Here is a 24936-nt window from a genome sequence, read left to right on the forward strand (position 1 = left end):
CACTTATTCCAAAATTGACCACATAATTGGAAGTAAAGCACTCCTCAGCAAATGTAAAAGAACAGAAATTATAACAAACTGTCTCTCAGACCACAGTGCAATCAAACTAGAACTCAGGACTAAGAAACTCAATCAAAACCGCTCAACTACATGGAAACTGAACAACCTGCTCCTGAATGACTACTGGGTACATAACGAAATGAAAGCAGAAATAAAGATGTTCTTTGAAACCAATGAGAACAAAGATACAACATACCAGAATCTCTGGGACACATTTAAAGCAGTGTGTAGAGGGAAATTTATAGCACTAAGTGCCCACAAGAGAAAGCAGGAAAGATCTAAAATTGACACTCTAACATCACAATTAAAAGAACTAGAGAGGCAAGAGCAAACACATTCAAAAGCTAGCAGAAGGCAAGAAATAACTAAGATCAGAGCAGAACTGAAGGAGATAGAGACACAAAAAACCCTCCAAAAAATCAATGAATCCAGGAGTTGGTTTTTTGAAAAGATCAACAAAATTGACAGACCGCTAGCAAGGCTAATAAAGAAGAAAAGAGAGAGGAATCAAATAGACGCAATAAAAAATGATAAAGGGGATATCACCACCGACCCCACAGAAATACAAACTACCATCAGAGAATACTATAAACACCTCTACGCAAATCAACTAGAAAATCTAGAAGAAATGGATAATTTCCTGGACACGTACACTCTTCCAAGACTAAACCAGGAAGAAGTTGAATCCCTGAATAGACCAATAGCAGCCTCTGAAATTGAGGCAACAATTAATAGCCTACCCACCAAAAAAAGCCCAGGACCAGATGGATTCACAGCTGAATTCTACCAGAGGTACAAGGAGGAGCTGGTACCATTCCTTCTGAAACTATTCCAATCAATAGAAAAAGAGGGAATCCTCCCTAACTCATTTTATGAGGCCAACATCATCCTGATACCAAAGCCTGGCAGAGACACAACAAAAAAAGAGAATTTTAGACCAATCTCCCTGATGAACATCGATGCAAAAATCCTCAATAAAATACTGGCAAACCGGATTCAGCAGCACATCAAAAAGCTTATCCACCATGATCAAGTGGGCTTCATCCCTGGGATGCAAGGCTGGTTCAACATTCACAAATCAATAAACGTAATCCAGCATATCAACAGAACCAAAGACAAGAACCACATGATTATCTCAATAGATGCAGAAAAGGCTTTTGACAAAATTCAACAGCCCTTCATGCTAAAAACGCTCAACAAATTCGGTATTGATGGAACGTACCTCAAAATAATAAGAGCTATTTATGACAAACCCACAGCTAATATCATACTGAATGGGCAAAAACTGGAAAAGTTCCCTTTGAAAACTGGCACAAGACAGGGATGCCCTCTCTCACCACTCCTATTCAACATAGTGTTGGAAGTTCTGGCTAGGGCAATCAGGCAAGAGAAAGAAATCAAGGGTATTCAGTTAGGAAAAGAAGAAGTCAAATTGTCCCTGTTTGCAGATGACATGATTGTGTATTTAGAAAACCCCATCGTCTCAGCCCAAAATCTTCTTAAGCTGATAAGCAACTTCAGCAAAGTCTCAGGATACAAAATTAATGTGCAAAAATCACAAGCATTCTTATACACCAGTAACAGACAAGCAGAGAGCCAAATCAGGAATGAACTTCCATTCACAATTGCTTCAAAGAGAATAAAATACCTAGGAATCCAACTTACAAGGGATGTAAAGGACCTCTTCAAGGAGAACTACAAACCACTGCTCAGTGAAATCAAAGAGGACACAAACAAATGGAAGAACATACCATGCTCATGGATAGGCAGAATCAATATTGTGAAAATGGCCATACTGCCCAAGGTAATTTATAGATTCAATGCCATCCCCATCAAGCTACCAATGAGTTTCTTCACCGAATTGGAAAAAACTGCTTTAAAGTTCATATGGAACCAAAAAAGAGCCCGTATTGCCAAGACAATCCTAAGTCAAAAGGACAAAGCCGGAGGCGTCACGCTACCTGACTTCAAACTATACTACAAGGCTACAGTAACCAAAACAGCATGGTACTGGTACCAAAACAGAGATATAGACCAATGGAACAGAACGGAGCCTTCAGAAATAATGCCACACATCTACAACCATCTGATATTTGACAAACCTGAGAAAAACAAGAAATGGGGAAAGGATTCCCTATTTAATAAATGGTGCTGGGAAAATTGGCTAGCCATAAGTAGAAAGCTGAAACTGGATCCTTTCCTTACTCCTTATACGAAGATTAATTCAAGATGGATTAGAGACTTAAATGTTAGACCTAATACCATAAAAACCCTAGAAGAAAATCTAGGTAGTACCATTCAGGACATAGGCATGGGCAAGGACTTCATGTCTAAAACACCAAAAGCAACGGCAGCAAAAGCCAAAATTGACAAATGGGATCTCATTAAACTAAAGAGCTTCTGCACAGCAAAAGAAACTACCATCAGAGTGAACAGGCAACCTACAGAATGGGAGAAAATTTTTGCAATCTACTCATCTGACAAAGGGCTAATTTCCAGAATCTACAAAGAACTCAAACAAATATACAAGAAAAAAACAAACAACCCCATCAAAAAGTGGGCAAAGGATATGAACAGACATTTCTCAAAAGAAGACATTCTTACAGCCAACAGACACATGAAAAAATGCTCATCATCACTGGCCATCAGAGAAATGCAAATCAAAACCACAATGAGATACCATCTCACACCAGTTAGAATGGCAATCATTAAAAAATCAGGAAACAACAGGTGTTGGAGAGGATGTGGAGAAATAGGAACACTTGTACACTGTTGGTGGGATTGTAAACTAGTTCAACCATTATGGAAAACAGTATGGCGATTCCTCAAGGATCTAGAACTAGATGTACCATATGACCCAGCCATTCCCACTACTAGGTATATACCCAAAGGATTATAAATTATGCTACTACAAAGACACATGCACACGTATGTTTATTGCGGCACTATTCACAATAGCAAAGACTTGGAATCAACCCAAATGTCCATCAGTGACAGACTGGATTAAGAAAATGTGGCACATATACACCATGGAACACTATGCAGCCATAAAAAAGGATGAGTTTGCGTCCTTTGTAGGGACATGGATGCAGCTGGAAACCATCATTTTTAGCAAACTATCACAAGAAGAGAAAACCAAACACCGCATGTTCTCACTCATAGGTGGGAACTGAACAATGAGCTCACTTGGACTCGGGAAGGGGAACATCACACACTGGGGCCTATCATGGGGAGGGGGGAGGGGGGAGGGATTGCATTGGGGAGTTATACCTGATATAAATGATGAATTGATGGGTGCTGACGAGTTGATGGGTGCAGCACACCAACATGGCACATGTATACATATGTAACAAACCTGCACGTTATGCACATGTACCCTAGAACTTAAAGTATAATTAAAAAAAAAAAAAGAAAAACAAAAAGAAAAAAAAAAAAAAAAGAAGTAGAACTTCTCCCTCATTGCTTTTAACTCCTTCAGATTCTTTCATTGCATGATATCTGTGGTATATTTGGCCATTTCCCTATTGATAGACATGCTGATTTTTTTTTATTTGTCACTGTTACAGTCTTATAATTCAAAATGAAGTACATACATTTTGGGTACTTATTTATAACAATTACTAATATCTGGAATTTCTGGATTTAAAATACAGATTTTTAATTTTAACAGAGATTGCCAAATTATTCTCCCAAAAGACTTAAATTTAAATCTCAGGGGCTGAGGCTTCTCATTAAATAAACCAGGTCTATCTCTGACCTTATAGGTTGGCCCTAGTACCAAACAGTTCTACTAGGAACATTGAGAGTTCTATTAACTCTTTTAGAGACTCTGAGCACACTGAAAGCTTACCTGCCATGTTGTCCTTGCCACTCTTACCTCAGTGCTCTCCTGTGGGTACATTTAGTACCTTTACAATGTGTGCAATGATCATGCCATGGATTATAAGAGTTTAACACATTTTCTAAGACACCAAGTGAGTAATGTAGATACTGAGGAGATATTCAGTAGAAAAAACCAGATCACTGATAATAGCTTATTTTCAATACAGGCAATTTCTCAGTTGAAAAGCTTAGCTATTATTGCTATGGCCATGGCTTCAAAGCTGTGAGGTTCGCTTTTTATTTATATTGGCAGTTTTCCCATGTGCTTATAAAAATCAGTCCTTTGAATGGTTTACTCAGTGTATTTGAATACCTTTTCCAATTCTCTGAAGCTCCTTGGTCCAGTAACAGTTTCTTTCCTTGGCAGACCATGAGGAGTGGGAAAGTAGCTTTTTCTAAGTAGGCATTGATTGGTATTGAGCAGAGGGAAAGATTGGAGCTGGTGAACATGGGGTGTGCCATTGTGTTCAGCCAACAGGAGCTCTTCCAGTTCATAAGGTAGGTATGCTGGAATAGTTGCCTTGGTTCTCCTTTCACTTCAGGGTGGAGTTAAGCTCCTGGCTCAGTAGGGAGGAAGCAGGATAAGTTTTAGCCTCTGGACACTTAATCTAAACTTCTAAAGAAAAATTGCTTATTCCTTTTTTCCTTCTCAATGGCTTACCGTTAAGCAGCATTAATATACTGCCTATTGTACTGAAGCAAGAACCTGTAGTACCTATTTTCAAAACTAGTAAATGGATTTTCAATGTGAGTGTCTTGGTAATAAATGCTGGTTTATTTTGAATTTTAAAATGTATTTAGATTTTTTTACTGACATTTTAACTCTTTGAAATATAATGGAGGAAGGGTCAGAAATAAAGCAATCTTTCTTCTGGATTCATTCATTTAGTCACTCTTCTTTAAGCAGTTGTTAAATCTCTCTTATGCATTTGACACTGGGCTTTGCACTAGTGATAGAAAAATGAATAAGACTGTGATATCTTTTTTGGTACTACATCATATAAATTGTCTAGATTGTACTTCTAAGCCAGCATGAGCATTTTAGAATATAAAAAATAGAAACCAAACCAAGAAACTCTAGTTTGGAGCAAAATTATATGCCCAGTTGTCTAAGAAAGGGCTTTGCTTTTTACCAGTGATTTAGAATTTTATGACTAAGACTAAGCAGAAAATTGGGAAGAACAGTGAAAAGGGCAAGAAGTTAATGGAGTGGGGTCAGAGCTGAGAGGACAAAATCTAAATGGAAGGGGGAAAAGCAATAAGGATTGAGGAAGGTTGTTTAGGTCACTACACTTACAAGATCTTCTATTTCCCAATTAGTACATTCTGACCCTGAAGACGTGTAAGTACATGACGAGGATGTCACTGGATTGTGACAAATTCTTCACATTCTCACTTCCCTTTGCTAATTCTGGCATCAGAAGTTATTGCAGAGAACATACTCAACCGTCTGTGGAGATACATCTAAAACAGATGTGCCTATTATTAAACAAACATGGCATGTTTAAATCCATATTTATTTATTAAACAAAAATTAGATAATTACTCTGATTATCTGGTACTTATTGCTACCCACAGGGGTCATACACATGACAAACACAAAGGGCCAGCACTCAGAGAATGAAAAGCCTAGAGAGAGGCCAGGCTGGGATAGTGCCGACCCCGACATAAGATAGAGTATGATTAGGACTTTAAAGGAAATACAAAAAAATATGAGGGCACTCAGGAAGAAAAGCACTTTTGGTTGTTGTGGATACAGGTAGAGGGAGAAAGCACAAACAACTCAGAGAAACTTTCATGAAGTAGATAGTATGCTAACTGGCCATGGAAAATGGTTTGAATGTCAACAAGTGATGGGATCTCAACAGGGATGAAGGATACAGGTGTCATGGGTGAGGCAGTGGCATAAGCAAAGCCATGAAGGAGGACAGCTTGTTTGATGACTAGCAGTGTGTGTTACAGGCGATGGGGTGGAGGATGCAGAGAAGCAATGTATTTTGAGACCACACAACTATGCCTTTAAATCCCAGCCCTTCCACTTATATATATGGGACCATGCCTGGTTGCTTAACCTTTCTAAATCTCAGATTACTCATCTTTAATTTGGGGACAATAATATTGATTTTTGCATTTGTGTATGTGTGTGTGCGCATTTGTCTGAGAGAGAGAGAGAGATCGGAGAGAAAGACTGGTTATAATCTATGTAAACCTTCTGGTGCTCAATAAGTGGTAGTAATTATTATGGCAAGTAGTTAGGCTGTCTCAATTTTGGACAATGTGTTAGATAAAATAAAAAAAATTTGTCAAATTTTGGGTGATCTTAAGGAGCTAGTTTAGGAATATGGATTTACTTTGATAGGCATTGGAAAGCCATTGAAGGTTTTTGACTAGAGAATGATGTGATTAGGGCTTAGAATTGCGGTGCTGATTCTAGATATATTGAGGAGCTACGACATAAAGGATTAGAACAATTAGATATGAACCACGGTGTCAGACACATACATATCTGTTCTTTACTCTCTTACAGTTATAAAAACCCTGATTTTTAGCTGGAAACATGGCTATCTAAAATGAAGACCCTATTTATCTGTTTTGCTTGTGGCTAAGTGTGCCTGTGTGATGATGTTCTGGCCAGAAGTATCATGCAGTAGCATACCTAAAAGATGGCTGACCCACGTTTTACCTCTTTCTTCTTTATCAGATACTTCCTCTATCCTGCTTCTTAGATTACCTGCCGTCTTGGTCTAGGTCCAGCTGCTAATTTGGACCCTAGCAATATAGGAGGGATGAGCTGACAGGAGACTGAGTCCCAAAGAACTTCATGGAACAGAATTCTGTCACACAGTCCCTCGACTAAATTTCACTAGCCTTCTACATGAGAAAAGAATAAACTACCTTGTTGAAACCTCTGAGACTTTGAGATTATGTTACATGCAGTTGATCTTACAATCTGATTCTAACCAATTCAGATATGGAGGGAAAAAAATGAATAGGAACTTAGTTTCTAGAATTTCAAGCCAGTAGCCATTATAGGAATATAAGGAAATGTGTTTGGAGCAGGGGAAGGGAAGGATGATGGTTTTGGTTTGGGATTCAATCCAGGTGGAAATGTCAGGTAATTGGAAACAAATGTCAGGAGCTTAGAAGAGAGGCCAGAGTTGGAGGTTTAGACTTGGAGTGGGAAGCAGGACTTTAAATAGCTCTGATAGTTGAATGTATGACAGGGGAAGAAATTTTCAAGGGAGAAAAGTATAAAAAGAGTGCAAAAACCTGAAGGCTGACCCTGGACTAAGTATCTGCTTTATACAGGTGGAGGAGGCAATAGAGATAGTGAAATTGGGCAGGAGGAGAAGTGTGGTGAAGGTGAGGGAAAAGGGAAGAAGGGTTGAGGCTGAATTAATGAGCTTATTTCTTTTGCATATGGCATGTAGGAGAGGAAAAGGATTCCTAGGTTTCTTGTAGTCAAGAATGTACTGATTATATGCTTTTGCTGCATTAATGAATACAGCACTATTTTATTTAGTGTTTCAGGAAATGCTTCGATTCCAGCATTGTTTTCCTCTTTTTTTTCTTTTTTCTTTTTTGTTATACCTTAAGTTCTAGGGTACATGTGCACAACGTACAGGTTTGTTACATATGTATACATGTGCCATGTTGGTGTGCTAACAGCTTTGCTAGGCTCTTCTCAAGTGAGTAGCTACACGCCAAAGTGTCTCAGTGACAGCATTGCCAAGGAGTTTTATGGAGAATGGATGGTCTTGATTGGAAAGTCACTTAATGGCTTTTAAAGTTGTGAGCAGATGATCATACTGCATAAGTGACAGACTATGAAGTCTGAGACCTCATGAATGGTTTTGATGTTGGCATCAAATACAATTACTAACAAATTAGATCTGACATATTTTAATGGTATGTATAATTATTATTGGTCTTCATGATTATCGGCTACATAGTAACTGCTATCACTGGTAATAGCCAGTATTACTTTTGTCTGGACATGAACCAGACATTTATGGAAATAACTTGAGGAAGAATGATATTGAGAATTGAGAGAGAGGGTGTTTTGTGCCAAAAGGAAGGTTTAGGGGAGGTGGACACTATTCCTCTCTCACTTCCTATCCAGCTTATTCTGGAACTGGAGGCCTGCAGTGCCTCACCCTGTCAAGCTGACCTAGGCAACTAGTATATTTAGCTGTTCCAGTCCCCACTCTCCAGATTTGGCCACATTCTCTCAGTTGGAGATGATGGAAGATATTGCCATCTGGAGTTCTCTGATTTCCTGTAAGTTCTTTGAGACTTTATGCATGGCCTCACCCAAAGCTTTTCCTTCACCCCAACAGGAGAGAAGGAGGCTGCAGACCACAGAAACTTCAGAGATGATGATTTATGTGGGCTCATCAGAAGTCTAAAGGGACATGTCTGTATTCTTAAAGGGTACAGGAACCTCAAAGAGCCAATTGGCCCAAGAAGCAGTATACAGAATATATACTGTATACAGAAAATATTCTGTATACAGTATATATTTCAAAGATAAAACAATGCAGAGTGCAAGATTATAGGAAACCCAAAAGTGTCACAAACCATGGTAAGAAAATATCCCATTGACTGCCATATTTTCCAAAACTAAAAGAGTGCCTCAATAAATGTTTGTTAAATGAGTTTTGAATAAATATCTTTATTTCAGTAATATTTAAAAATGCTTCCTAAATCTACCTGTCCTCTGTATTTTCAAACATAGGGAAATAAGCACCAATAGCTAATTGGAGAAATAGGATGGGGATGGGGCACAGCATGAGGAGAGGATGAGAGTATGTGTCTCCCAGAAAACATTTATTGTAGGTATTGGTTCAAATGCCAGTTCCTTTCATTCCTAGTTGTGTGATATTGGGCAAATTACTTAAATTTGAGTCAAAGTGTCTCCACTGTTAAACTAAGTAACACTTTCTACTTTATAACATTATTGTGTAAAGTAGGTAAAATTTATGAGAACAGGCTTAGTAAATTCTAAGTGACAAAATGTTAGGTGTTATTACTGATATTTATAACAACAATAATAATAATAAAATAATAAAAAATGGAACATGGCCAGGGAGTAGTGAGGGGTCATACCATTGGTGTGAAAGCTGGATTTGAATGTTAGTTTCTCTGGATCATATGGTAACTCTGCCTCTCCAGGATTTAACTTAGAATCAACAGCTCCCCGAACAACAGCTGAGCTCTATCCGGTTTGAACACGTGAACTAGTTCTCTCACTCAGTGAGAGCCTGTGAGTCTGTCTGGAGTAGAGAGGTGGTTATTGAGATTAAACCCACCACAGTGGGCTGTCTCTGTCTCGGGGAAGAATAACAGAGAAGGAGGTTCTGCACACCTGTCTGACTTAGCGCTGAGCAGCACATAGATGTGTACCCAGGTATCTCATGCCTTATGCCCAGCGGGACCCCTCCTGGTGTGTATGGTCGATATGCTACCCTGTGGAAGGTGGCTATTTATTGAATTCCTATTCCACTCAACTTCAGTTTATCTGACTTTGGAGGGGTTGCAACTCGGCCTTGCCTCTTAAGCTGAGCTTTCTTTGGAATTGCTGTGTGACTGGTTCTTTGACAGACTTAGTTAGAAATTCAGATGATATTGATTTAAAATAGACCCATGGGGTTTGAGAACAGTTAGGGAGAGCACAGATGAGAAGGAGAGGTTAAATTTTTTCTAAACTCAAGTTGTCTATGCTAAATTCATTATCCCCCATTAACAGGAATAATCATGAAAATAATAATGTATAACTTTTTCACTCCATTCACTCATTTATTCATAAAATATTTATTAAGTGCCTCTGTACTAGGGTGTATACTAAATGCTAGACATATATAGATAAATAGATAAACCATGCCTGTCTTAGGGAGTAAGGTGGAGAGCCTGAGGGCGGCATATAGGTTAGTCTGGCATATAATCTCAACAAGCTTTTGGAAAGATGAATCGTTTTCCTTAGAGGCAGGAATTTCATTTATTTTGGTCACAGATGTAGCCTGCCTCCATTGCCTGCCAAGAAGCTGGCTCAGCTAAGTACCCAATAGATGTTTTTTGAATTGGCTTAATATTTCTAATTGCATGATTAAGTGGCCAGAATGAGTTAATTTAACCCGTGAGTCCTTTTCACTCCTTTTACAGAGCTAGAAACTTTTCGTTGCCAGTCAACCTGGTAACCAAACATTTAAATTCTGGTAATTGGTAAATATGCCTCGTCACAGGTTTGTTGAATGATTTATTTTTCATAAAAGCAAGAGGTTCATGACAAGCTCAGCAAATCTGTTGGCGGTTTTAAGACATTATACCAGGTAGTTTAGGGAAATTTCTCGGCAAATGAGACCCTTTAGATTATATAATATTCTTGCAAGGCGACTAGGAAAAATTGTTTTTAAAATTATGTCTATTTTGCTATATTTAAAAGCAGAAATTATCTTATTATGGAGAATTGATTAAATATTTGATAGCATTTTTGTATGATTTAACATATTTATAGGTGTTAATTTCTCACAAAATTTAAGTTATAGCTCTAAGTGTAGAATTAATAGTTTCCCTTCGATTACAGTTTTTTGGTGTTAACTTTCATCTATTTTTGGATGATTTGACTTACCCTTCCTTTTTAAAATTCAAACTCTAAATTTAAGGCTATACGTCACCATAGTGTTTATGAAGTGAATTAAATCTTACAGAATGTTCCAGTGCAATCTGAAACTACAGCAACTACTTGAGATTTATGTCTGAAAAGTATTTTAATCAGTGATGGATTTGGAATTATTGCCAGCTGATTCCTGAATCCTTAGGCCTAGGCCTTAGGAGCACACTATCCAGATATTTATAAAATGCCTTTTTTCCAGTGTTCTGTTTATACTTTGACTTTGTGGTTTAAAAAAGAATACATTTGCCTTCTTCAAAGTACCAGATGAAAGTATTTTACATCAACTGAATACTGCATTTGAGCTGCCCAACAGTCCCTAACCCTGACTCCTTCTGCCTTAAAGGCATTTATTTCCTATCATCACCTATTTTCTCCAAGGCATGTGAGAAGAATATAGCCTATATTGTGGCATTTTTTGTGAATGCTAAGTTCTTGGCAATGTTTCTTATACCTTCCCTAGCTCTTCTTTTTTCCCTAAAAAGTATTGTCTTTTTGAAAGAAAAAATTAATTTCTTAATTTCTTAAACCAGATTAATTAAAACTGCAAAATGAAGGAAGGAACACCCACTAATACTTCAAAGCTCAGCAACAGAATCAAATCCTTTGAAGATCTGTCTGCTTCACTCATCACTATTAATCAGTTTAAGACTATTTAGAAAAGGTGCTGAGAGAAAGAAATGAATAAAAATGGTCGAATAAAGCAATATTAAGCTGACACTATATAGTCAGGTTGGTAGAGTAAAAAAGCAGTTGAACTTACAGCTTTTTTAAAAAATTAAGAATGTTATATAGGTTGATGTTATTTTTATTATTATAAATGTAATATTTACTCTTTTTGCAAACTTGGAAAATGTAGAAAAGTTAAGAAGAACATAGAACTCATCCGTGATCCCACCACTCAGACAAAATCACTTTTACCTTTTCACCTATTTTTTAAGTCATTTTTTGCCATATAATTAATCAATTTGCATAAATACAAAATTGAGGTAACAGTATATGCATAATTTTGAAACATGTTTTAATCACTTTCTTGTGGCATTAAATATTCTTCAAAATATATTTTTAGTGGTTGCAGAGTTATATGACTTTCCCTTCCTTTATTTGGTCTTTAGTGTGTTTTTATGGTGCCCAGTTTCAGTCTCATGTTGATCTCCTTCCACCCTTTGTCTTCACCGAGTCACTCTTGGCTCACTGTGGTAATCATTAGCACTGGTTTCTAGATATTTCTGGCTCTTCACCTGCATAAAACAGAGCTATACGTCCCAGTTCCTTGGAGTTTGGGTGAGGACATGTGACTTTTTCTAACTAATGAGATGTGAGTAGAGCATTTAATTACTGATGAGAGAGACCTTTCCGAGTGCTGTCCTCTTTGCCTCAGTGACTGGCAGCTTTCCAAAGTGTGGCTGCTCCATTAGCGTGGATCCCAGAGTGAGGCTGAGGGCAACGTGAACACCCAGCTGGCCTGGGATGGATAGGTAATGTGAGCAGAAAACGAAACTTTGTTTAAGTGAATGAAATCTTAGGGGCTGTTTGTTATCAGTGAATAAGTTTGCCTGTCTTAACTGATACACCGATCCTTTGTATCTAGATTGGGAATCTGATTTAGACCTTGTGGTCATCTTACAGACTCATGTTCACCTTCACATCTATAAATTACGTGGCAGGTCATTGTATACACTTTCTCAAACAATTGGGGAATCTTTGCGCCATGCATCTGTTTTCAGGGTGTTTATTATCCCATATTTTTATTATCCCATATTTCCTCTATTCCCTGTGTATAAAACTTTATATTGCTTATCATAGTTTACATACAACTTGACATTTTCTATATATATCAAAAATTTTCATGTGTTTCCTACACTGCATAATTAACACTTTAATGACTGCAAAATATTCCACTGAAATTGAACACCATAATTTATTTATTTATTTTTATTTTTTTATTATTATTTTTTATTATACTTTAAGTTCTAGGGTACATGTGCATAACGTGCAGGTTTGTTACATATATATATATATGTGCCATGTTGGTGTGCTGCACCCATCAACTCGTCAGCACCCATCAATTCATCATTTATATCAGGTATAACTCCCCAATGCAATCCCTCCCCCCTCCCCCCTCCCCATGATAGGTCCCATTGTGTGATGTTCCCCTTCCCGAGTCCAAGTGAGCTCATTGTTCAGTTCCCACCTATGAGTGAGAACATGCGGGAACACCATAATTTATACTACAATTTCCTTATTACTGGTTTTTCAGTTTGCTGCATTTTTTTTTTTGAAATTCTGTTGGAATAAATAATTTTTAGAGCATTTGGAAACAAATATACTAGAATGTATACATCTAATCAGTATTATCACATAAATAACTTCTAAGTCTAAACGCATATTCTGTTGAAGGTGCCATTGATGTAAACATTTCTAATCTCTTTTAAAATGGTCTTTATGGTCAATTGATGAGCTACAAATTACAAATAAGTCTCATTATTTTATAATATATCTTGATTTAAACCCCAAATCATTCTTTCATTTTGTTAATCATATTTTGGCTCTTTTCAAAGATTAATTCTAATTTTAAAGCACCAACTTTTGCCTTCATTTAGACCATTTGGAAGGCTGCCAAATGCTCCGAAGGCAATTTCAGAGGAAAAATTCCAAAACTGTTAACAGCAATGGGCAATTGACATAATAACTGTGCAGCCTACCATCGTGATGATGGTTTTAGAGAAAAAAACACTCCTTTTTAAATGTGAGTTTGAGTAGATTTGTTACTGTAATCATTAAATCCATAACTCTATAGTCACACTGGGCATGGATCTAATATTGTTCAAAATAAATGCCAGTTGCTTGATAGCAGGGACTGATTCTTTCACAGCATCTGCATTAGTGTCCTGCACATGGTAAGTACTTAGGTGTATTTGTGGTCGAGTCTGTGAACGTGATGCCTGTTGAGATCACACTTTTTTCATTGACAAGGACCTATCTTTGAATAAATTCTTTCTGCTGATAAAGTCTTGAAGTCTCCAGCACTCTAGACTTACAGCATTAGCATCATGTGGGAATTTGTTAGAAATGAAAGTTCTCTGGCCTCACCCTGGACCTACTAAATCAGAAATTCTAGAGGTTGGGCCAGCAATCTGTTTTAGCAAGACTTCCATGTTATTCTGACACATAATAACTAAATGGTAAAGTTAGCCTGAAGAAAAACTGAAAATAAAGATCAAAGAGATGATTATATAATGAAAGAAAGTTGGTGTTAGAAGCCACAGACTAGCAAAATTCAATAAACATCTTCAGAGCACCTACTTTGGTCCAGAAATTGAGCTTATAGACACTAGGTACACAAAAGCAAAATAGATAGTGTCTATACAGAAGATGTAAATGTGTGTAAATGGGTATAAAATAAATACAAAGATGAGTGATACTTCGGTATAGAAGAACATGCAAAATATGGGTGGTGATGATCATAACTACCATTTATAAACCACATGTCTATCAGGCACAGTACAGTGCTTTATATATATTATTTTTTTCTGGTATGATTATCAGAAGGAATATAAAGATTAAAAGGTACTGCATTACTTAAACAGGTTCCCTTAAACCTGGAAAGAATAAAAGCCTGGTCACAAAGTTCATTTCTTGCCCAGAGTACTTGACCCATTCATGGACTCTGTGTTTGTTAGTTCACTTCAGAAATGAGTATATTGGCACCTATCTCAGAATTGATATACAGATTAAATAAGGTCATGTACGAAATTATTTATCTCAGTATATATCATCAATATTCATTAGATGGTAATCATTTTTATTGCTACTAACAGTAATCGTCATCATCCCAAAAGGGTGAGGGGCAATACAAGATAGATTCTATAGAGGTTAAAAGCATGACTCTAGCCAGATTGCCAGGGTTCAGTTCTGTCTTTGTCGACTTCTAGCTGTGAGACCATAGGCTTAGCCTCTCTGTTTCAATTTTGTCGTCTGTACAATGGGAACAGTAAGAGTCCTTCACAGGGTTGTAATAACTGGTAAATGAATTAATGTGTGAAAAGCACACAGCACACTGGCAGGCACAGGGCAAATGCTCAGTAAGTGCTAACTTGGAGTGTTCTGTCAAAAAGCCTAACATCTCTTTGTGGTATTTTGTGATTTTTGACAGAATGGTGTATGTTTTAGGCATCTATGGAACAAAAATATCACCCTTCCTTAAATCTGTGGCGTTCAGAGATCACTACATATTTGAATAAAGGCCTTTCTGTGATGTCTAACAGGAAGAAAAAAACGCTGATACCAAACTAAGGTTTAAAAAAGGCCAAGGGGAAGAAAATTTTATGCCAACAGTCATCCATTCTTATTTCATGGAAATACGTTATTTAAGCAGCTATACTGATAATGATGCACAGATGCTGTTTGTATACATTACTTTCCTCCTTTGAATTCACTAAGTACTGATTTCTTATTGGCGCCAGCAGTCTTCAGAATTAATTCTGTCCTCTTCTATATCACTGTGTGGGACAAATACCTCATAAACAATTTTTCTAAAGATTAGAAGACTAAAATATGTGTCTATTGCCTCAAAGGCAGAGAAGATGTACACAAATGTGAATAAACAGTTAAAACATTAACAGATGTATTGGAAGAGTCCTTGAACACACATGCGATTGACATCAAGAAAATATTAACTTTGTAATTCTGCCTAGATGGAACCACTGATGGGCTGGCACTATGGAGAGATTCAGCTGCAAGTATTTCATGTAACTGATGGTGTAAGGAAAGAACATTTCAATAGAGAGCTTTCTAATAATTTGCCACAGGTGCTCAAATGCCTGGGAGCTAGAATTTCAAGGATTCAAATTGCTGCTGTGATAGCTTCAGGCTTAGATTCTAGGTTTTTTTTTTTTTCTTTTTTTCTTTTTCTTTTCTTTTTTTTTTTTTTAAGCAGGCTGTGGCACATGTTTCTAAGAATTTAAGTCTATTTATTGTTGATGCTGCAGTTTGCTTGATTACAGTTTAAGAGGGTGACTGTAGTTTCTCAAAGAACCTAGTGAATATGAACTCAGTTTACATCATTGCAAACTCATGTTCAATCTCTATCCTGTGTGTACTGTGTTCAGTTATTTTCTTTTAACTTAACATTATTTCATCTACGTTTCTATGTACTACTTTCGACCCATTTACAGGTCATAGATGTCTTCTCTTTTGCCACTTCCTCTCCTGAAGTTTCTCTCCTGGGTTTCTTCCAGAATTCAACATACATATACAGATGCAGAGAACATCTTAGTACAAATTATTTTTTCTTTTTTTACGATATTGCCAAGGAGTTTGTTCTCCAAAGCAAAATAACCAAAACAAAATCAGAATTTTTATAGGTTTGCTGCATTGTGGGAGATCACACTCTAGAAAGATCAAACTAATTTAAGTGCCACCAGCGTTGGATGTATAGATTGACCATCTCTTATCCAAAATACTTGAGAACAGAAATGTTTTGGATTTTGAATTTTTTCAGATTTTGGAATAGTTACATGTACATAATGAGATATCATAGGGATAGGACCCAAGTCTTAAACATGCAGTTAACTTGTGTTTGAGATATACCTTATACACATAACCTAAATGTAATATTATGAAATATTTTAATACTTCTGTGCATGAGACAAAATTTTAACTGCATTTTGACTGCCACTGGCCACAGAAGTCGTGTGGAATTTTCCATCTGTGGCATCATGTTGGTGCTCAAAAAGTTTCAGAGCATTTCGGATTTGGGATTTTTGGATTAGGGATGTTTAACCCGTATGTATAATTTTCCCATAGCTTACACAGTACCAGATTTTATTGCAATTTAGGTGTGTAGTAACTTCTTACAGTAATTTTAATTCAGATTTACTTGGCAGGAAGTTATGTATCTGTGAGAGAAAAGGCTTAATATTTATAATTTGGAAATATATAATGCCCTGATTTATCATTTTGGTCATGGCAAACATTGGGTTATATTTGTCTGCAAATAGAAGAAAATTCGACTAATGGTGGTTGTATTAGTCAAGATTATCCAGAGAAACAAAACCAACAGGATGTGCAAGGAAGCAGAAATTGTAACATACAGTAGAATTAAATCAGAAAGGAAACAAGGAAACTCATATATTTTGTGATGTTTATTATGGGTTACAGAATGTACAGTAAACACAAAAGCTAACATTTATTCAATAGCTTCTAGCTCACAAAATATTAAGTGTAAAATTTTAGCTATTTTAAATTTTCTTTTATCTTTATTTCACAGGAACTTACCTCCTATATCTTTGAATCTTCTTTATGTTTTTATGTTTAAGAGAAAAAGCCAGAAGTCCTTCATCTATGGTGTGGATGTTAAATACCAAACAATTTTATTCCCTTTAACATTTTGACCATCTTCTTTCTTTCTTGCACTCTTGTGGAATTGGCTGCTTTCCTCTACTTTGGAAGAAGCTACGTTTTTCTGACACTGTAATCGTGTTCTTGTGAGATTTGCAGATGAACATAAGATAATAAACATGTCTGTTGAGTTTTGTTCACGTGGAGTCTGTCATCAATATGGAATAGAATTCAAGAATTTGACTTTTTCTTGCCTCTCTTCTGCCATCTCAAATGAATCATAAAAATTAGAAAGGACATTTAGTCCCATCTCCTCTCTCTTGAGCAGATTTCCTTTCCTTCTCTCTCTCTGTTTTTTTTTTTTTTTTTTAAACCCATGGGAGTTGGGAATATTTTAGTGCTCTCCCTTTGTGAATTATGGTGTAAATGAAACTTTTGCTTTTGTGTTGTTAACGACAGTTTAGAAGTCTTAGGTAAATTTACTCTTAAGGTGCTAGATATAAAAAAAATTAATAAAGTCAATTGAACATTTTCCAAGAGTTATTTTAAAGTTGATTTTTAAATCAAATAAGCTTTTCTAATAAGAAAAATAAGTGCTCCTTTTATTAGAAGCTTAAAAAAACCTCTATGGAAACAAAGATTATAGCTTCAAAAGCTCACAATCTTTACAATTCCCACCTCCAGACCTTTTTTAAGGAAATATTCCAAGGCTTTAAACTATTTGTGAATAATTTTTATTTTAGTCAATGTGTTATATGCCCCTGAAGAGACTTACATATTCTTCGTTGAGATACATAAGTGTCCTCTTGTTGGATATTTAACCTATAAGCTGATAGTCACTTTCAAGGATTGATTTGAGCTTTGCAAATTTTGAACTGCTCAGAAACATAAAGGGCTTGGTATCTTTTATAAGAAGCTAGTCAGAACTGCCTAACATGAAGGGAGTTTGATTGATGTGTGATAATCAGGTAGGAAATTCCAAACTTATTTATTTAAGCATTGCATTTATTTCATGTAGATCAAAGGAAAATATTCTGCTGGCTTCAAATGATGTCACTTTTCATAAGATACACAAGAAATTTAATGAAATTTGAAAAACTGATTTAAGACTTACATTTGTTTATGTTCATTTTATATTTTGGGTATACTATCTTGCAAGCACAAACACCAGCAGGCTTTGCTTTTACATATATCATAAGCTAGGTCCGTGGAAGTATAATTTTTTAATGAGATAGATACTAGGATTCTCTCCTTAAAGAAAAATTGGAAACTTAGGATTCTTATTTTGATTTTTATAATAGAAGTTTTATTTGGGATATAATTCAGGCACAATAAAACTTACTCCTTTAACTTGCATAGCTCTATGGTTTTTAGTATATTCACAGAGTTGTGCAACCACCATCACTATCTAATTTTAGGACATTTCAAATTCCCAAAAAGAAACGTCATACCTATTAACATTCCACTCTCCCCTACCAGTCCTGGGCAACCTAAAATTTACTTTCTATCTAAAACTTGAAATTTACATTATTGAATTTACACTCTGTCTAGATCTGCCTGTTCTGGGCATTTCATATAAATGGAATCTTGCAATATATGGTCTTTTGTGACTAGCTTCTTTCACTTAGAATAATGTTTTGAAGGTTCATCCATGTTGTAGCATGTACCAAATGTCATTTTGTATTGCTGAGTAATATTTCATTCTATGGCTATACTGCATTTTGTTTACACATTTATCATTTGATAGATATTAAGGTTGTTTCTACCTTTTGACTCTTAAAAATAATGCTGCTATGAATATTTGTGTGTAATGTTTCTTCATGTGGGCATATATTTTCATTTCTCTATAGTATATACCAAGGAGTAGAATTACTGGGCCATGTGATAAGTACATGTTTAACTTTTGAAGAACTGTCAAATTGTTTTCCAGAGTAACTATGCTATTTCACATGCAATGTACAAGGATTCAAATTTCTCCACATCCTCCCCAATGCTTGTTTTTATTTCTTTTTGATAATAGCCATCCTACTAGATGGAAAGTGACATCTCATTGAGGTTTTGATTTGCATTTCCCTTATGGCTAATCATGTTCAGCATCTTTTCATGTAATTATAATCCATTTATATATCTTCTTTGGAGAAATGTCTATTCAAATTATTTTCCCATTTTTATAATTGAATTTTAAAATTATTGAATTGTAAAAAATCTTTATATATTTTAGATACAAGTGCCTTATCAGATATATGATTTGTAAAAGTTTTCTCCCATTCTATGGGTTGCCTTTTTTACTTTTTGATGGTGTCCTCTAAAGCACAACAGTTTAACATTTCGATGGCTCAGTTTATCTGTTTTTTATTTTGTTGCTTGTGATTTTGGTGTTGTCTCTAAGGAACAATTTCCTTTCCCAAAGTCATGAAGTTTTATAGTTTTAGCTGTTACATATAAGGCTATGATTCATTTTGAAATTATTTTGTATATGGCATGATTTAAGAATGTAACTTTATTCTTTTGCATGTGGATGTCTGCTTTGCCCAGAACCATTTGTTGAAAATACTCTTCTATTCTTATTGAACCTGTCTGGGTATCTTTGTTGAAAATGAATTGGCCATTCCTATAAGGGTTTATTTCTGGACTCTCAATTCTACTCTATTGGTTTATATATCTATCCTTATACTAGTACCATGCTATCTTGGTTACTATAGTTTTAATATGGAAGTATGAGTTCTCCAACTTTTTTTTTTTTATTCTAACTTGTTTTGGTTATTTTGAATGATTTTCCATATGAATTTTATAATCAGCTTGTCAATTTCTTTTTTTAAAAAAAAGCAGCTGGAAGTTTGATAGGGATTGCATTAAATCTGTAAATCAACTTGGGGGCATTGCCATGTTAACAATATTAAGTATTCTACTTTATAAACAATGAACATCTTTCCATTTATTTAGATCTTTAATTTATTTTAAGAATATTTTATAGTTTTAAGTGTACAGGTCTCATTTGTTGGATAAATTTATTTGTACTATTTTATTGTTTTTATTATGATTACATGGACTGCTTAGTTAATTTAATTTTCAGATTACTCTTTGCTATTGTTGTGCTTTTGCATTATTCATTGCTGCTGTACAGTTGATTTTTGTATACTGGTCTTTTATCTGATAACCTTGATGAACTTCTTAATTAGTTCTAATAGTTGTGTGTGTGTGTGTGTGTGTGTGTGTGTGTGTTCCTTAGGATTTTCTGTATATAAGGTCATATCACTCTTTCTAGAAATTTGGCTTCAATATTAAAAATACATTAATACAAAACTAAATAATTAGTTAGAATAACATTTTATTAGAAATATTAACTTACTCAAAAAAAGATCATGTCATCTGTGCAAAGATATATTTTTACTTCTTCTTTTCCAATGTGGAATTTTTTAAATTTCTTTTTTCTCACTTGATTTCCCTGATTAGAATCTCCAGTAAAATGTTTACTAGGAGTGGGGAGACAAACATCCTTGTCTTATTTCTGATCTCAGGGGAAAAGCATTCAGTCTTTATCCATTACATATGATGTTAGCTGTGGGATATTTGTAGATGCTTTTTATCAGATTGAGGAAGTACTCTTTCATTAGTTTAATTAGTGATTTTATCATAAAAAAGTGCTAGATTCTGTGAAATACTTTTTCAGCATTTACTGAGATAATCGTGTGGCATTGTCCTTTATTATATTAATATAGTATATTACATCAATTGATTTTTGGATGTTAAATCAACTTTGTATTCCTGGGGTAAATTCCATTTGTTTATGGCATATAATCCTTTTTATATGTTGCTGGTTCTGTTTGCTGGTATTTTGTTAAGGATATTTTGCATTTATATTTATAAGGGATTTTTGGTCTGTAGTTTTCTTGTGATATCTTTGTCTGGTTTTGATGGCAGTAATGGTGGCCTTGTAGAATGAGTTGAGAAGGGTTCCCTCCTCTTCTGTTTTTTGGAAGAGTTTATAGAGGATTGTTATTCATCTTTAAATCTTATTTGGATTTGTGATGGCGTCCTTGGTAGTTTGCTCTTTGCTTTTATAAACGCAGAAGGGGCTTGTAAATGAAGACAGGACGGTGGTGTTTATGCTGATTGGTCCCTTTAGAGTAATTTTACTACAGTGAAAGTAGAGGATTTTAAATAAAACTGAGTCTTCATTTTGCCTCCTTCTATGAAACAATGATAGATGCTCCACCACTGGAAGACATGCTTAGTTTCAGAAACAAATTCAAAGGTTTTTATATCTTAAATTAAAATTAGAAGATGCCTTTCAGTGCCATCTCCTCAGCTGAGCCATGGGTGCATGCCCGGCTCACTGTCCCCACTTGAAGAAATCTTACCAGTAACCTGTAAGTACAAATCTGTCTAGAAACATTACTTAAAAGAGCCTGTTAGGAAGTGTTATACTGACCTTCTCTTGAATAAGAGTCTGAGAACAAGGAGAGTTTGTTGAATCCCAGACATCACGTAAGGTAATATGAATAATAAATATTTAGATTGTCTTCCTACATGTTGCAAGGTAATTTTTGGTCATTAATCACTCCACTAGCTCAGTGGGAAAAATTAGCACCGAAGAAGTAATAACAACTATTGTTTACTAAGTAATTACTATGTGCCAAACACTGTCTTAAATCCTTTATGTATACTCTCTGTTTTATTTTTCATAGCAATATTATGAGGTCAATGCTAACATTATTCTCCACTTTACAAATGAGGAAATTTAGAAACAAAGAGGTAATCTTAGTTGCAAAGAATGCTGGAGCTGGGGTCTGACCTAGGTTATGTGACCCCAGAACCTGAACCAGAATTTGGAGTAAATTATATGCATCCCAGGGATTTAGACTCAGGGTCTCTGTATTCCAAGTTCTGGGTTTGGAAGATAAATCTTTGTACTCCTTTTGATGAATAATAAAATTTGCAGTACACTCCTCCCGACCGACCTCCCTCCCTCCCTCCCTCCCTCCCTCCTTCCTTCCTTCCTTCCTTCCTTCCTTCCTTCCTTCCTTCCTTCCTTCCTTCCTTCCTCTTTTTTTTGAGATGGAGCCTTGCTCTGTCGCCCAGGCTGGAGTGCAGTGGTGCGATCTCGGCTCACTGCAACCTCTGCCTCCCGGGTTCAAGTGATTCTCCTTCCTCACTAACCCTGTAATCTCCTGGGATTACAGGTGACAGCCACCACACCCAGCTAATTTTTCTGTATTTTTAGTAGAGATGGGGTTTCACCATTTTGGCCAGGATGGTCGCGATCTCTTGACTTTGTGATCCGCCCATCTCAGCCTCCCAATGTGCTGGGACTACAAGCGTGGGCCACCGTGCCCGGCCTGCAGTCTACTTTTTAGAAATGTTCATAGAGGGTATACTCAGATGGTACTAATCACTTGAGATTAGACAGTTTCTGCAGGGATAATTGAATAGGCAAGTTAATAAAATAAATATTTAAAATGCATTGGTTGATTAATATGTTGGAGGGTAAGTGATTTACTTGTACATATTAATTATTTCCGCAAAATAACTCTATGAAATGGTATTATTATCACTTCCATTTATAGATGATGCCCCTGAAACAAAGATGTGGGTAACTTGCCCCGGGCCAATTAGCAGTAAGCCCAGATTTGAACCCAAGCAGTCTTGCTCCAGACTTTCTGTTTTTAACCATTCTACATTGCAGTTTCTCTAAGTAAATAGTCACCTAAAATATGGTTACAACAATACAATCACACCAAGAATATAGTTAGAGATAAGACTGCATCATTGTGTTTGTGCATGTGGAGACTGCAGCTGCTTCTATAGGAGATAAGCACCAAGCTATCATCTGTAGGAAAGAAATGTGTTGTAAGTGAAAGGAGGAGGAAAGCTGTTCTGTAAATATTAGACAAGCTGAAACAAATATAGAAATATGAAAAGAAAAAACTAATTTTCAAAAGGGAAGTTTTTAGCCTGTGCTTTAATAGAAGATAGGAATAGACTGTGGCATGCACTTGGAAGCTGTGACAGTTTGGTCCTGAGAGCTCTGTGGCTTGGGAGGGTTTGAAGCCATATCTCAGGGGTAAAAAGGAACCGTTTGAAAGGGCAATTTTAGAAAATGACTTTGATAAACTTCATTAGTAGATACAAAGTTGGAATCAACAGATTAATATAGACTTCAATTGTAAGTTTCTATGAATGTAAGAAACATCTAGAAATTAGCAGGAAAAAATCTGACCAGTTGGGATGGTATTTCTCCTTTAGTGCCAAAAGTGTAACAGTTATTTTTTTTCTCTTGTGGCAGTAAAATTAAGGGCCTGGATTTATTCAGCAACTTTTCTTCATGAGAATACGAATATATTCCCAGACATTATTCTATACTTTTCCTGCGTGGTGTTCTATAATGTGGAGTTATATATTTAGACCTCTGTGTTTGGGAAGAGAGTAGGCCCACTGGCAGGCAGTAACCACAGAGCTACATGTATCTGGGCCAGTTTTATTCCAGACATGTGGATCTTCTGGTCTGCAGCCTTGACAAACTTCAGAGTTCCCTTGTCTCCTTGTACAGATGTGTGTACCTTTTGATCATGAAGGCACTGTTAATGTCTTTCAGAGTTTGTGGGAATTTGCAACTTTGAAGGATCATCCAAATTATCACATAATTTACATATGATGATTATTAAATTGAAGTTTCTAATTTATTCTTAACAAAAAATAAAAATTACATTCACATCAAAAGCAGATAAATCAATACTACTCACCTTTCCTGTTTCCCAGATGCAAACAAAGATAAGTGGAAGTCAAATATCAATATACAGGTGCTTTCAAAAAAGTCTTTTGGTCTGTTTCCACTTTCAAGTAACCTGGTGGCTTCTTCTCTCAAGTCCTCACACAGGTATTCAGGAATACCAGGATGGCGTGCCTGAGATTCCAACAGCCTGTATTACGGTGGAAGATGCAGAAATGATGTCAAGAATGGCTTCTCGTGGGATCAAAATTGTCATTCAGCTAAAGATGGGGGCAAAGACCTATCCAGATACTGATTCCTTCAACACTGTAGCAGAGATCACTGGCAGCAAATATCCAGAACAGGTGAGTGAAGGAGAAGGCTGGCCTAAGAATACAGTTTCCTCTTCTAGTTTGAGTTATTAGAGATAGTTTGGGAAAGAGAGAACATGAAACCACCTAGATGGTCCTCATATATTCATCAAAGGTAGAAGCTTTATATATATTTTTTCTCATCAAAATTTTACCATGTTTACCATCTCATACCAGTCAGAATGGGTATTACTAAAATGTCAAAGAATAATAGATGTTGGTGAGGTTGTGGAGAAAAAGGAATACTTATATGTTGTTGGAGGGACTATAAATTACTTCAACCCCTGTGGAAAGCAGTTTGGAGATTTCTCAAATAACTGAAAATATAATTAGCATTTGACCCAGCCATCTCACTACTGTGTGTGTAACCAAAGGAAAGTAAATTGTTCTACTAAGATGATACCTGCACTCACATGTTTATTGCAGCACTATTCACAATAGCAAAGACATGGAGTCAACCTAGGTGCCCACCAGCTGGATAAAAAAAATATATATGGTCTTATATATACCATGGAATACTACCCAGCCATAGAAAAGAATGAAATCATGTCCCTTGCAGCAAGATGGGCACAACTGAAGGCCATTATCCCGAGTGAATTAACAAAGAAACAAAAACAAAAAGCATGTTCTCACTTACAAGTGGGAGCTAATCATTGGGTACACATGTACATAAAGATTGGAAGAATAGGCTGGGCACGGTGGCTCATGCCTATAATCCCAGCACTATGGGAGGCCGAGGTGGGCGGATCATGGGGTTAGGAGATCGAGACCATCCGGGCTAACATGGTGAAACCCCATCTCTAATAAAAATATAAAAAATTAGCCGGGCATGGTGGTGGGCACCTGTAGTCTCAGCTACTTGGCAGGCTGAGGCAGGAGAATGGTGTGAACCCGGGAGGCAG

At 36.2% G+C, this 24936-nt stretch overlaps 1 protein-coding gene across 1 annotated transcript in view; it reads left to right on the forward strand.

Moving 5' to 3' along the window:
• Window positions 1-24936, forward strand: part of CPQ (carboxypeptidase Q) — a 519617-nt gene that overhangs the window by 218516 nt on the left and 276165 nt on the right. Inside the window, exon 4 of the mRNA XM_023183981.2 lies at window positions 23821-24028. Within this exon, the coding sequence (XP_023039749.1) occupies window positions 23821-24028 (208 nt within the window). The remainder of the gene's footprint in view (window positions 1-23820; window positions 24029-24936) is intronic.

Source organism: Piliocolobus tephrosceles, chromosome 7 (assembly GCF_002776525.5).
Source record: "Piliocolobus tephrosceles isolate RC106 chromosome 7, ASM277652v3, whole genome shotgun sequence".
NCBI classification, from domain to species: Eukaryota; Metazoa; Chordata; class Mammalia; order Primates; family Cercopithecidae; genus Piliocolobus; species Piliocolobus tephrosceles.